Consider the following 14,976-nt stretch of genomic DNA (forward strand, 5'->3'; position numbering starts at 1 on the left):
TAGCCATCAACTAGCCATCAATGATGATTTGATGGTGTGAGATTGGTGTGAGATTTCATCCAATGGCTCACCTTTCTCTGCTGGTTACATGCTGGCCAAAATGCAATAAAATTGCTGACCCCTAAACTTTTCCTTCTTAAAAGCTATATATTCTTCTCCATCAGTCATTGTTCAATCCTTCAATTTTGTTAGAAACCAAACAAACTTGCCAATTTTATTTTTGCATCCGCCACATGGATATCTGTTGCGTCAAGTTTCCTTAGCACGTTTCGCAATCTTCAACCTTTTGCAATTTCGTTTTTTCTTTTTAAATCTTTTTAATATATAATTATGATCTATCTACTCCATTTTGTGGAGGACACTGAAATTATTTTGCATTATCTGCAATTTTGGTAATTTCACTATTTGAGTATGACACATCTGTCGGGACTAATAAATATAGCAGTTAGGAACACAACTAAACTAGCTAGTACACTAACAGATAATTTATTTGTCATCATTATTATATAGGTGAATGTTATGGTGACTAAAATGTGGTGTCTATTTATTAAAAAGAGTTAAAAATTAATATTTAATTTAAAAGATATAAAAATAAATAATTTTTAAAAATTTAAAACTTACTACAAAAAAAAAGTTAGACAAAATTTAGACACCAAATCATAGTCACCATAGAATTGGCCTATTATAAATCTACAACACTTTTATAAATAATATCACATCAATTATTTATTGCGCCACTCTCATAAGTCAAAATCATTCAATTACAAATTTATATAAAACAATTGAAACTCACTTACAATTAAAAGTTGTTAGATAATATTACATACTAAAACAGTTTTGCATTTAAATTAATAAAATTAGTTCAATTTCTCGTTTAAAAAGGTGAAAAAACAGAAAAATTAAAAGCGGTAATTACATAAAGAACGATGAACACATACAACAGAGTTAATTATAATGTATTTTGATATAGGTATAAATGAAACAGAAGATACATGGGTGATGCACCTTTGGTGCGTGGGTTTATTGGGAATAATGAAAAAAAGAATTAATAATGTCACAAGAATTTGGGGAGATATTTAGAAACAATTGGAGAAATGAGGCTTTTGTAAACGATCTCGGTAGGGTGAAAGCTATCCCAAAAGACATACTCCAAATCATTGGGACACGTTGGAACAAATCGATTGCATAATTCCACTACCTCTATTATCCCTGTTCCACAGCAACCTTTGTTTGCCACTTTATAACCTGCCATAATCCATGCATGCATCATTGTTAATTAAACAATATAATAATAATGGAACTATATGGTAGCGTTTGACATAGAAACCAGAGACGGAAAGACTGAAACTCAGAGATAGAGATTGAAATAAATCTCAGTATCCTGTTTGGTACAAAGTAAAAGACAAAAATTGAAACAATAATGAAATTCTAATTTAATTTGTACAAAGGATAAAATTAGAATTAATTAATTGAAATGAAGGTATTTTAGGTATAAAATGTTATTAAAGTTTCAGTCTCCATCTCTAAAAATTTTAGTCTCCTGTGTCCTCACTTTTTGGAGGTACTGAAATACTAAAATTTTGGAGACAGAAACAGAAATTTTAATATCAGTCTCTGAACCAACAAACATGATATTGAGTCTCAGTCTCCCAATCTTTGTCTCAGTACCTCAAAACAAACGCTAGCTATATGTATATATACATACCATATTTTTGGTAGTTTAGAATGATATCGAGAAGAGGGGTGTAAACATCAATGTAAACAGTCCTGGCATCTGGTAATTGTTGATTAAAGGAATCAATCTTGTTTGAGAGTTTGGAATTAAAGAACTTTGCAGCATCATTTATTTGTTCTGCACAATTTCTTTCTATTCCACCAGCTGCCGTCCTCTGAAATGGTATACATCCAAGGGGTGGAATACCGAATACCGCAATTCTCCTTGCACCAAGTTGGTATAATTCTTTCAAGAAATTAGAAGCTGATTTGAGGAGAATGTCAGTGTAAGTAGGAATGTCATATTGTAACTGCCTAACGCGAGTCAAGAAGTAGGTGTTGGAGATGTCATTGCTTCCAAAAACCACAATATAGAAACTGTTGTTTAGGATGAAATTGCTTCTCTCCTCTCCAACCTCTCCTTTCAACTTCCCTATGCATTCTTTGAACAAATCTACTTGTCCCGATAAAGATATAGCAGCCTGCTTATTCATTATTCAATTCATTCCATTACTTAATGCACAAATCAACAAAAGTATAATAAAAACAATGTTTCATACCGCTGATAGTGAAGTGAGAGGGTCATATCCAGCACCACCAGATGCAAAATTCACCCCAGTAAGCAAATCACTAGATTGGAGATTTGGATCCAAGTATGCTGGTAGATACTCTTTAATACCTAAATCTTCAACTGGTACATGCAGAAAATACCATTACCGACTAAAATATCACATGTAAATTAATTTGCTTTTTAAAAGATACTAATGCAATTAAGTTCTTTTGTTAAATTTTTTATGCTAATATATTATTATTATTTAATATGATAATATTAGAGAAACCAAAAAAAAAACTCCAACTTGTCTTATTTAATATTTATTAATTCTAGCAATATCTGTTTTTGACAATTCAAACATTTTCGGATTTAATATATGACAAATTTTATTTTACAATTAAGGGCAATATTTCAATATGAAAAAATTAACAAAAAAAATTAGAGAAAGTCTAAAGAGCTAGCACTTTTATTAAAATTTGGCCAATACTTAGTTAGCAAAAAATTTTTTTTTTTACTATTAGATGAAATCTCACACTATTAAAAATACTATTAATGGCTACAAATTACAAAATCTGCTAACCCCTTAACACTACTCGAAAAATTAATCTATTAATTTGACTTATCTTACTTTTTAGAAATTAAACGAGACATTAACTTTTTAGAGAAATAAGTAAACTCACATATGATCTTAAGGATTAACTCAACTAAGAAAATAACAAGATACGATAATTAAATTTATCATTAGTTTAGTTCTAGGTGATCAACCGAAATTAAGCCCCATATTGTTAAGAAATGCATGGTTATGATGATAAATCTTTTTAAGAGTTTCGATAATCTTCTTTCAAATAATTATTCTAAAATACTTGTATACAATTATTTTGTAATGATTTTAATATTTATTAAAAACATTTAACTTTTACATTAGCTGCATATTTACCGACAATGTATTAAAAATTTAAAGGAGGTACTTTAATAAAAATACTAAAAATACTTTTTTTTAAAGACATTCACATATGTCATGTTATTATTGGACATTTTTATTAAATTGGCTAATAATTTATTTTTTAATAAACTAGAACAAAATCGATTTATTATGACAATAATAATAAATCCAATTGTCTGCATTATAATTATTAGACTTGATTTAATTCGATCGAATTATATCATCTAAATCGAATATCTTTAAATTTTTTTATAAAAAGACAATTATATCTCTAACTTTTTATTTTTCGGACATTTAAATCCCTAAAAATTAAAAAATATAATTAAATCCTTAAAAAAATTTGAGTTTATTGTTATTGTTATAAAAAATCGGTTATATTTTAATTTGTTAAGAAATTAAAAAATAATCAATTCATTAATACGTCCAATAATAATGCGACACATAAATGTCCTTATAAAAAGATTTTTACGCGTATTTATAGGAGCATCTCTTAAAAGTAAAAAAAAACAGATTATCCCTTTCACGCTTATGTCACGACGAGATAGTAAAATCCGATCTAATTTATCTTAATCAATTAGTTAACATGTTAGTTAACCGTATTCTGACACGAAAAAAAATTATTGGCTTATCAAATTATTTATCGAACTATAAAAAAGATTTAACAAAAGATAGAAACAAATCCACTATCTATTTTACGTGAAGCCTAAATTTAAAATCATGTAAAATATGCGCATGAGACCGTTACATGGCACGGCACTTTTTGGCTAGGCAAAGGTAGTATCCTTTCAAATTGAATACGGAATATAAATAATGTATTGTAAGAAACTGTATAAATTCATGTGATGCCAGTTGAAAATCGTTAAATTATTTAACTTATTAAATTATTATCTAACGACTCTCAACTATTAATTTACATGAAATTAATTGTATTTACCAACTATATATATATAAAACTAAAAATGTTATTTATACATCAAAATCAGCCACCAATATATTTATGTATAAATATATACGTGGTTTAATTTATTTTCGATGTGTATTTATATTCTAATATGTAATTTATATTTGTGACTGAACTTTAGTAGTTGATTTTAGTATACATATAACATTAACAAAAGAAAACGTACGGAAGAAAGAGAAGATGTGTACCAATAAGGTCTGCTGGAACCTTGCCATTGCTGAAGCGGCCAGTCGGTATGCTTCCCTTGAAATCTTTGCCATACGGCGGGTAGTTGCATTTTGCCGGCGTTAGCTTGTTACCGTTGTTGTTTCCTGTGTCCACGATCGAATCTCCAAACACATACACTGCCGGAACCGTTACATTCGGTGGCAGTTTCACCAATCCTTTTGTTTTGCATAACACACCTAACAATATTATGCAACGGAGGAACAAACAACCACCACATAACCACACCTTCATAGTAGAAACAACCATATCTATATAATTGTTTCGATACTCATGAGCAACAAACTTATTTATTTGTTATAGTTTGGACCAGTAGGGATCCAGCTATATATATACGTGTGTATCATGTTGCATAGAACGTTTCAGCGCTCATTATTATTATTGATACAGGCAGACTGAGCATTATTAATTATTGCATCTAACTATGCGGGTTGTGTCAAGCATAATAATAATGCATATATATGCTTGACTTCCAAATTCAAATACGTACCACAAACTACACTCTGTACATGAAAAGGGGAAATTAAACATAATACACATATATTTGAGAACAAACATGCATGCGGTGAAAAGAAAACAAATTTCACTAAAAAGGGAATAAGAACATTAATTATTTTGCATTTATTGGGAATCAAATTTATCATTTCTAGAATGGTGACCTAGAATTGTATATTATCTTGCTATCCTACTTGAGATGATACAGTTGCGTTGATTTATCCAAAACAAATAAATTAATCAATAAAATCTGTTCAAATAAACACATAATTAATGAGATATATCAAAGAGAAAACAATGTTATTGTTTGTATCCATTGAATTCGGATTAGCTGGACCTAGTAGAGTTAGTTGTAAGTTGTGAGTACCATCAAATTAAAGCTTTGGTTTTCAAATGAGGGTTAGGCCCCATATATTAATTAAATTAAGTATATGCTATCTAGCTACTGTTCCTAAAGGTTTTACAAAGTAACTTACTACTAAAGAAATGTATAATAAAAGTATATCCACTACAAAGAAATTTGCTAATAATTTACAAGCTTCCCACAAATTTTTCCTAAAGTTCCTTCAAAATCAAAGATATGATCATCAAACTGAAAAGATATCTCAATTAGTACTCATTCTATTCAATGCATCTGCTTAAAAGTTACCACTTTAACCACGCTTAAACATTAAAACTGAAAAGATATGATCATCAAACTAACACTAAGATATATCGTAGCGCCATCGTATTAATTAGACCTGCAAAAAGCTGGTAATACAGTGTATGAAGCAATAATGTGAGGAAGATAATGGATAGCAACTCCCATCAGAGTATAAGCATAGACAAGTACTTACATCATGAGCCATAGCGTATTTTAGATAATTCTTTTAAAGATAAAGCAAAAGATAACGCGTCTAAACTCTAAAGAATAAGTGCAGTACAGATTTAGACGTAATTTAACTGTGTATCAGTATCAGCAGCCAGTAGAATATGAAAATAGAAAAATAAAGTTTTCAGCTCTTAACCACTAATAATATTAGTCTTTTTTTTTTTTTTCATTTGAAGAGTTTATTTTAAACTCCAAGTGAAATTTGGTTCGAGCCAAATTCCTCCACCATAAAAAAAAAAAAAAAAAAAACCCACAGTACTTAAAAGTAAAAATCTCGCAATTCTCAATATTATTTTAATTTAGGTGATTGCTCTCATACCCCAAAATTTGTGAGAGAATTTATATCCTGGATATGTGAATTAATATAAGAGTAAAGTATCGTTTTTGTCCCAACATTTGGGGGAAATTCTATTTGTATCTCTAACGTTTAAATCGTCCTATTTGTATCCTTAACGTTTATAAAAGTGATTCAATGTTATCCTACTATCAATTATACTAACAAATCATATGATATTTTTCAATTATTCTCACTTGGATGTATTCATTCTCAATTAGTAGGTCTCACTTGGATGTGGTCGATTTTAATATTATACCCACTATTTGTGTTTAGATTCAATTATGTCCTTAGAAAAGTGAATTATGTAAATATTATAGGAATTAGTTTTAACATTTGATGAGCTATTTTTCGGAGTAGATCATCGATTCTATCCCAAACATTTATATTCTAACTTCAAGAAAAGGTTTTTAAAACTCAAACTAAAGCATTCATGGTGTGTAATTGACGGCAGGATAACATTGACGATTTAAACGTTAGAGACACAAATAGGATTTACCCCAAACGTTGGGGACAAAAACGATACTTTACTCATTAATATAATATAGGCACATGATATTATTAATTCCAATTAGTTAATAATTAAATAATTTTAAAAAATTAAAATTTAATATATTTTAGAAGTATATTAAATATTATTTATGTACAAATATTAATACATATATATTATTAACCATACATGATTAATCATGATTAAATATTATATTATATTTTATTAAAATCAAGGAGCCTGTTTAGAAAGTTTTAAATGTTATTTTTTTGAGCTTTTGATTTATGAAAAATAGTAGTATTAATGTCTGGTGTAATTTTTAAAAGGGGAGTGCTAGATAAACAATGACTATCTTGAACAATATGAACAACTACCAATCAAATAAAAATATACTACACCCTAGTTTAATGCTACTAATTAAATTTACTCTTTTAACCCTATTAATTCACATTGTTTAAAAATATTGTTGGTTACCTATACTTTTCCTTTTTAAAATTAAATTGTAGCTTTCTAAGAAGAAGCTATTTAAGTGCGTATGGATAAGTTAAAAAAATGACTTCTCTCATAATAAAAAGTTTTTTTTTTAATCACATTTCTTTTAAAATAAGCACTTTTAGAACTAAAAAACTAAATACAAAATAATTTATTTATAAAATACTTTTAATATAAACATTTATTGTTTAAGCTATTTTTTCAAAATAAGCTTAATTAAACTGTTTACCCAAACTAGACCTTAATACAAAATAAAATAGACTGCTGCCATTGATGGCAGACGTAGTGGCTACGGCGAAACGCGACAGCGGTGCGAACAGGAGTCACGGGCGGACGTGACAGACAGTGATAGAGATGCGACGACTCTGATGGATCGGAGGAGGCGGACACATAGGGGTCATGGAGGCTCAGGATGTGAGAAATGGTGGCGAGACGTGGCGACACTGGTGGAGGAAGCAGACCCAGGGGTGAAATCAGAGTCACTGAGGCCAAAGACGCAATAGACGGTGATGGAGATAGACGAAAGAGTAAAAAATAGAAGGGATGTAACGGTGTTGGTGAGCGATGGTGAACGACAGTAGTGAAAGAGCTCGACAAAAATTCAGATTTAAAGATAAAATTTTTTTGAGTAGAGAATCTTTAGTGTTTAGACTTTAGAGTCAAGGGAGGGTGAGAAAAAGAAGAAATATTTTTTTATTTTATATTAATTTTAATAAAATATAATATTTAATTATGATTAATCATGTATAGTTAATGGTATATATGTATTGGTATTTGTACACAGATAATATTAATATATTTTTAAAATATATTAAATTTTAATTTTTAAAATTATTTAATTATTAACTGACTAAAATTAATGATAACACATGTCTTTATTATATTGGTCTATATATATAGAATATAAATTCTCTCACACATCTTAAGGTATGAAAACAGTCACATTTAATTGAATGATCTAATTCAATTCAAAAAGTGAAAAATATTTCACATTTATAAATACTCTAAAACTTATATCTTAAAAGATGTACCACTTACTATAAATATTTCGAATCAACCAAGCAATAAATCATTTAATATAAAACGAATAATAAAATAAAAAATATTATTTTAGAGTATCTCTTGAAAAAGAGTAAATATCTTTTCCGATCTCTAACCATTTGCCCGATAAATTTTTCACCCCCTAAAAAATATAAAAACTAAAACCGATCTCTATCTACTTTGATATATGGTTCTAGTCCCTGGTTAGGGACCGGAAAGGACATTTACTCAAAGTAGATAGAAACTGGAACGTACATATATCAAAGTAAATAGGGACCGATTTGGATTTTTAGATTTCTTAGAAGGTGGAAAGTCCATCAGGTAAATGATTAGGAACCGAAAAAGACATTTACTCTTTGAAAAATTATATAAAAAAGTTGTAAAGTAACATAATGCTTGAAGTGTTACATATTATAAAGCATATTAAAAGCACTACACAGTTCACCGAATTTAAATGACGTTGACAATCTTGGAGCAAAAGCATTAAATTAATGGGAAAAGAACTCGTTTTCAAGGGGTCTTATCGTGAAGATAGTGATATTAGAATAATTACGTAATGAAATTCATACAATTCAATGCCAGGTTCTTTGTGGGAAAAATCTGGTGACACTGTTGTGTTTGGGTGTAGTATTTTACTATTTTTAAAACGCTTGTTTGAAAATATAGTTAGATTATTTTTATTCATAAAATATACCGTTAATTTTATCATAAGTCTCGAAAAAATAGTTAATTTTATCATCTATTAATTTTGAATGTTAATTAATCTTAAAGTGATAATTAGATCTTCAAATATTTTGATTTTAGATTAGTTAATCCTTGAAAAGAAAAAAAATAAGTATTAAATAGATCCTCTATAATAACAAATGTTCAAATGATGAACATGTATGTCTTTCTGTCAATAAATAGTGCGAAATAAAATAAAATTGTCCATATATTTCATTATCTACCGTGGTGCATGTCTTATTGCTACCACATGAACATAAAAAAGATGCAATTTTGAACAATAAAGCATTTATTATCTTTTGAGTTTTCATATATCCTTTATTAACTATTCTCTATTTATCACAAATCCTATCAAAACAGGTAAAATTTCACTCCAAAAATTATCTACATGACTATCTTTCATAGATAGACACATCAGAATAGTTAACAATACATATAAACATCACTGTTAAATTTTAGTTGATAAATTGCCAAAAAGATATCATATATCCACTATTTGCTACCATAAAGAACCAAATTGGTACTTTTTTTTCCAACTGATCAAAGCGAGATCGAAATCTTCAGAGACCTAATTATTATTTCAACTGATAAATGCATTTTCACTCTAATCCAACATACCGAATATCAAAAACACTTGACATAGATACCACATTGTTTCAAAACCAGTTTTTTTTGGTATTGAGTTTCAAACCAGTTAAGCTGCAAGACATCGACACAGCTATACATGCATGTTCACCATCTACATCTTTTTTATACAAAGGGACAAGCAAATCGCAGCATTTTAAGGAGGATAAAAATACAGGTATACATATACATGCCAAGCTCGAAGCGCCGAAAACAAAAACCGCAGAACATAAAAGTCCATATAAAATTATTAGACTGCAAGAGATTGATAAGAAAAATTGAATTTAAAACAAGTTAACAAGTTGACACATATGGACACCTTCATCAATGAGCACTCACAAGAAATGGGTGCTGGCAAACTCCACACTCTATGGTCTCTGAACCTGAGCTGGGTACCTGGACCTGCAATAGTGCCACATCTTAAGTCCCCAATGAAGACGATAACATTCATGTTCAAGAGAAGTGAGGAATGATTCCTAAGAAAACCAATCAATATATTTCAAACCTGCAGATGGACAGTGCAAATAGGACATGCAACTTCCTTCATCCGTCTTCCAGATCCTTCAGACTTGGAACCTGTGAACCAGAGCACTTGAATGAGCCAGAGACATCAACTTACCGTTTGGGAAGAAATTCCAACTAAGCTACCCATATAACATATTCTCATTGAAACCTGCTACTTCGTTTGATTAACTAATCAAAACCATAAGAACAATTTTTAAGACCAGTCTCCAAGAGTTGAACTCATTACAATACCTGATGCCTTTCGATTCCTCTCCAGCTCCTCCTACCAAAATTCACCAATAACACAAATTAACATGTATTTCATGCTCATTAACCCATGTGCACAAACCAAAGTAATCAGATACGTGAATTTAAACCTTGATTGGGCAATAAAAAGTTAAAAAACGAAGCAGAAAGACATATTACGGCATGCACTACTATATACCTGAAGTTTCCTGGCAAGATCCTCATGACTTTGCAACACTGGTTTATTTGCTGCTTCTTTAGCATTACTCAGTCTCTGAGTCACTTCTGCCTAAACAACAAAGACTATAAGACCAAAGTCTTTTGAATGCAAACAAAGCATGGCTTTTAAGTCAGCAAAATCTATTTTGAATATTTCAATGAAACAATTATCTATCAAGCAATAATTGAATTTGATTCTTGACTTCATCATGTTCCCTAATTTATTTCCTTGTTTAAAGTTTAATTAGTGCTAGCAACATTGTGTGTGTGGTGCTTCATTGACATGTAGCTGACCTTGCCTAGGGATAGGGGTCTTATTATACAAGTGGGCTAAGAGGTATTCACATTATCACACACCATGTCGTTCCAATATCCTACCAATTGGAGTATTTATTCTATATTTCCCCTTTTTCCTACCTAAACACTAAAATATCATGAAAAAACAGAAGGTAAAATTGCAAATAACTTGACTCAACTTAAAGAGTAGCAAAACAACACCGCAAACTGTGCACCAGAACTTTAACCATTCAGCAATTCACTACTTTTATTTATCAATCCTCCTCCAAGACCAACATTATGCTTAATCTTTCTTCCAAGCCTAACAGTTCCTACCATTTAGAAATGAAGTTATACTAACCTAGGGCATAGAAAAATTGGAGCAAAAAATATAGTGAATAAATTTTTAAAGTTCAACAAGATGAATTGGCAAAACTAAAGTCATAGGTAATGCAATAGAAGTTTAACGTTGTGACCCATAATTACAATTGGATATATATATATATATATATATAATGTCAAACTACATGGCTCTACATTTTCTACTGTTGAATATCCTGAATCAACTAACAAATGAAGAAATAAAAAGTTAAAAAATGTAAAGCAAGATCACTGATTAGGGGAAAACCATATCCATTCTACAAAGCTCCCATTAGTTGCATTAGCAATTCGGAAATTACTAAAGTAAACACATTCAATGCATTGGTTAATGAAGAAGGGATGAAGAGAAAAGTCAACAAAGATTATGCATACCATGCATCGGTCACAAACACGTACTGGTTGAGCATTCTCGTCAGCAGTTAGAGCAATTCTACCATGTGTACATTTATCACAGAAAATATCTCCACAATTTCTACAGTGATGCTGTTAGAAGCATATATGATCAACATTAGCAGCCTAGCACAAGAAACATAAAGCATACATAAAGAAAAGGGAGAGGAGATCAACCCTGCGATTGAAAGCTCCAAAATCAGTGCCACATGCTGTACATTTCGAGACTGCTTCATCTGGGACCTATTACATAATTTGAACCTCATAAGAACTCCAGTTGAGTAAATGGAAAATAAATAAATTGACCCTTGTTAATGCTGCTGTAGATTAACACAGCTTACCAATTCATTTTTCGTGATTAAGTTTTATTTAGACACTTAAGATCTTTTCCCAAGGGTAGAAAGAAATAAACACCATGGGTTACAACAATAATTGACAATATACCAGCTCATGCAAACAAACACAACCAACTACCAGCATAAAACACACTGAATCCTAGTACTAATTAAAATAATTCAAAGGAAGAAAAATCTGACAAAGCCTTAGGAGACTGCTGTGTGTGTGTGTGTGTGTGAGAGAGAGAGAGAGAGAGAGAAAGGGGGGTAGGGTGTTAAGAAAAAGGAGCAAGAAAACTAAATTTGGATCTAGTATCCATCTTACCCAATGATCCTTCTCTTCATTGGGAGGTTTAATCAAATTCATCCAATCACCAAATCCTTTCCTTTTTTCTGCAGGCTGTTCATTAGTTCTTAACGATTCTGTGGGTCTTTTGCTTCCACCCATTTCCTTGTACTGCAAAAACAAGAGGAAAGATCATGACATATAATTTCAGGAAAAAATTCAGCGATCTTGATTAAGTAAACAAGGACCAGAGAAAAAGAAAGAGCAGAAGCTCTTCAACGGAGAAATCTTTTATGTGAGATTCAAAATAACTTAGAGAATTAATGGGAATAGTGTCAACAAAATGAAGATACGATAGAGAACATGTCAAAAGGATGAAATTCTCTGTATACCTGTATGGTGGCAGCAGTCACAGTATCCAAAAGTGTGTTGGTAGTGTAACTATTGGATTGCAATCTGATTCGTCGTGGCTCAATGTCCACTGGGCTCTTTGACCAGAATGCAAGGGTAGATGAATCAAACCTCTGCATAGTCCAATTAGTAAAAATATTACAAATTCAGATACAAATATTAATTTTGATGACAGCGTAAAAATTTCATGAAGGGAATGAACAAGCTCACCTCACATCTTGTTATGTTCTCAAGAGGATATATTCTCAATGTTCGACTAGTATTTGGTTCCAGCATTCGAATTCCATCCAAACCAATCTGAAAGAACAAACATAGACAGAATCACAAATTCAGTTCAGTAGCCACAGTACAACTAAAGTCATAAACAGATGGAATGATTATGAATGGATAAATAGCAAAAATATACTAATTGCGAGATAAAGACCCAAAGAAAAAAGTGACAATAACTTCCTACACAAGCTCGAAAGATTCTTAAAATCTTCATAGAAGCACAATAAATGTAGAGGTATGGGGGAAAAATGTATAAGAATTACTTTTGTGTATCACCAAACTGTCTAATGTTCTAAACTGAATTACCCTTCTTTCTTTGGTGTGTCTAAACCCTAAGGTATAAAGCAACATCATCCGAAGTCTATAAATCATTAAATCTTGACTGATCTGGTTCAAGTCAGGTCATCTGAAATCTCTTCCAAGTTTGTTTGTTGGGTTTATTTTTATTTGTTTATTTTTAGAAAACTCAAACGGGAACCCAATCTAAAGGGAAACAAGTGCCGAACTAATTTAATCACACAAATGCGGTTAACTAACTCCTACGCTGGTTAAACGGTTAAAGGCCAAAAAACATTTCACCTGTTGGCTATTTATATGTAAAGACGCAGACCAGCTCCATATAAAGCTCAATAAATTATTACAACAAACAGTAATCAGAGGAAAAAACCCAACACCTACTATTCTCATCAGAGATTCAACCCTCACAAGTCACAATTAACTCCGTAACCAACCGTTTCGATAATCTACACTTGATTATTTCTACTAGATTTCTTACATTATAGCAGATATCATAAAAAAATAATAATAATAAAAATCTACTTCTTAACTTTATAGACATTACTGTAATTACTCCCATAAACATGCGGAAATAGAAATTGAAATCAATTAGCCGAGTAATGCAGCTAACGAGTAAGTTCAAACCTGACACAGAACATCCATGGTGCTCTGGCCACCACTCTCCGCCAAGAGCTTCACCCGGAACTTCTGCACCCCGCTTCCGGGATCCTCTCGCGTCTCCACCTTCGGCACTGCCTTCACAATCTTGCTTCCACCGGAAGGTTCCTTTGCGGCCGTTGGAAGACTGATCGCTCTCCCGTAATCATCGAAACCGGACCAAGTCGACGATTTTGGTGCGGTTCCACGAGACCCGTACGGTTCCACCTTCCCTCCTTCGTAAGCGTACACGCCATCCCCGTACACCTCCTCGCGGTAATCAGAACGATGATTACCACGGTTAAACCCGCTGAAACCGTCATCGTGTCGGTTACCATACGAATCGGAACGGTTACTACGGTTAAAGTTGTTGTAGCCGTCGTCAAAGAAAGCGCCAGAGTGATCGAACTTGGCGGGACTGTTATCGTAGGGTGGATCGTATGCGGAGGGAGCTGGAGGGACCGTAGATCCAGCGTGGCTATACGGTGCGGAGTACGGTGGCGTAACGGAGGGTGGTGGTGGTGGAGGAGGAGCGTAGATCGGAGATGGAGCCGCTTGATGCTGATCGAAAGGTGGATAATAAGGTTGCTGTTGTGGTGGTGGTTGATGCTGATGTGGCGGTGGTTGTTGGTACGAGAGGTGAGAGTCAAAGGATGGAGAATTGAAGGAAGGGAAATTGGTGAAGGAAGGAGCAGTGGGGGAGGGAGGGGCAGGGGCAGGGACAGGGGGTGGCGGTGGGGCAGGGGTAGGATCGGGATTTGGGGGATATGTAGGGTAGTAAGAGGTGTAATCGGAGGGAGCGTAACCGGAGGAGAAGGGTGGTGCGGATGCGTAAGGGGCTGAGTGTGGATCGGAATTAGGGTTAGGGTTGGGATTGGGATTGGAATTTGGGAGATGAGGGAATTGATAGTATGGAGTGGAGGTGTAATCTCCTTGCTGCATCGCTGAAATGAGGTGCGTACCTTTTCGACGATGGAGGCAGGTGAAGATGATAATCACTCTCTCACAGGCTCTCGGCTGGGATTATGGTCTTCTCTTGTCCTTATTGTCTTGTCTTGGAAGAAGGAATAATGAGTGATCGGAATAGTGTTGACGCGCAACGCCAAGCTTCACTCCATGCTAAACAAACATGGAAAAGGAAAATATATTCATCCAATCATTTAAGAATTTGATTTTATTTTATGGTAAATGACTATTTTCACCTCGATAACATTTTAATTAGACAAAATAACCCTGCATTAAATAAACGAACACGTAATT

The 14,976-nt window shown here is 32.4% G+C and overlaps 2 protein-coding genes across 2 annotated transcripts; both read right to left on the minus strand.

Annotated features, from left to right (window-relative positions):
* Positions 1 to 942: 942 nt before the first annotated feature.
* LOC107645323 (GDSL esterase/lipase EXL3) lies at positions 943 to 4,983 on the minus strand. Its single transcript, XM_016349326.3, has 4 exons — positions 4,359 to 4,983; positions 2,274 to 2,404; positions 1,706 to 2,195; positions 943 to 1,245 (listed from the first exon to the last, which is right to left on the minus strand). The coding sequence occupies exons 1-4, from the start codon at positions 4,642 to 4,644 to the stop codon at positions 1,055 to 1,057; spliced, it is 1,098 nt and encodes a 365-aa protein (XP_016204812.1). The 5' UTR covers positions 4,645 to 4,983; the 3' UTR covers positions 943 to 1,054.
* Positions 4,984 to 9,492: 4,509 nt separating this feature from the next.
* LOC107646229 (protein FREE1) lies at positions 9,493 to 14,976 on the minus strand. Its single transcript, XM_016350428.3, has 10 exons — positions 13,705 to 14,976; positions 12,724 to 12,810; positions 12,495 to 12,626; positions 12,142 to 12,273; positions 11,659 to 11,724; positions 11,464 to 11,574; positions 10,415 to 10,504; positions 10,222 to 10,252; positions 9,971 to 10,041; positions 9,493 to 9,867 (listed from the first exon to the last, which is right to left on the minus strand). Exons 1-10 carry the CDS (start codon positions 14,656 to 14,658, stop codon positions 9,790 to 9,792), a joined length of 1,752 nt encoding a protein of 583 aa, XP_016205914.3. The 5' UTR covers positions 14,659 to 14,976; the 3' UTR covers positions 9,493 to 9,789.

This window comes from Arachis ipaensis, chromosome B6, assembly GCF_059453495.1.
Source record: "Arachis ipaensis isolate K30076 ecotype BB chromosome B6, ASM5945349v1, whole genome shotgun sequence".
Classification (NCBI taxonomy): domain Eukaryota; kingdom Viridiplantae; phylum Streptophyta; class Magnoliopsida; order Fabales; family Fabaceae; genus Arachis; species Arachis ipaensis.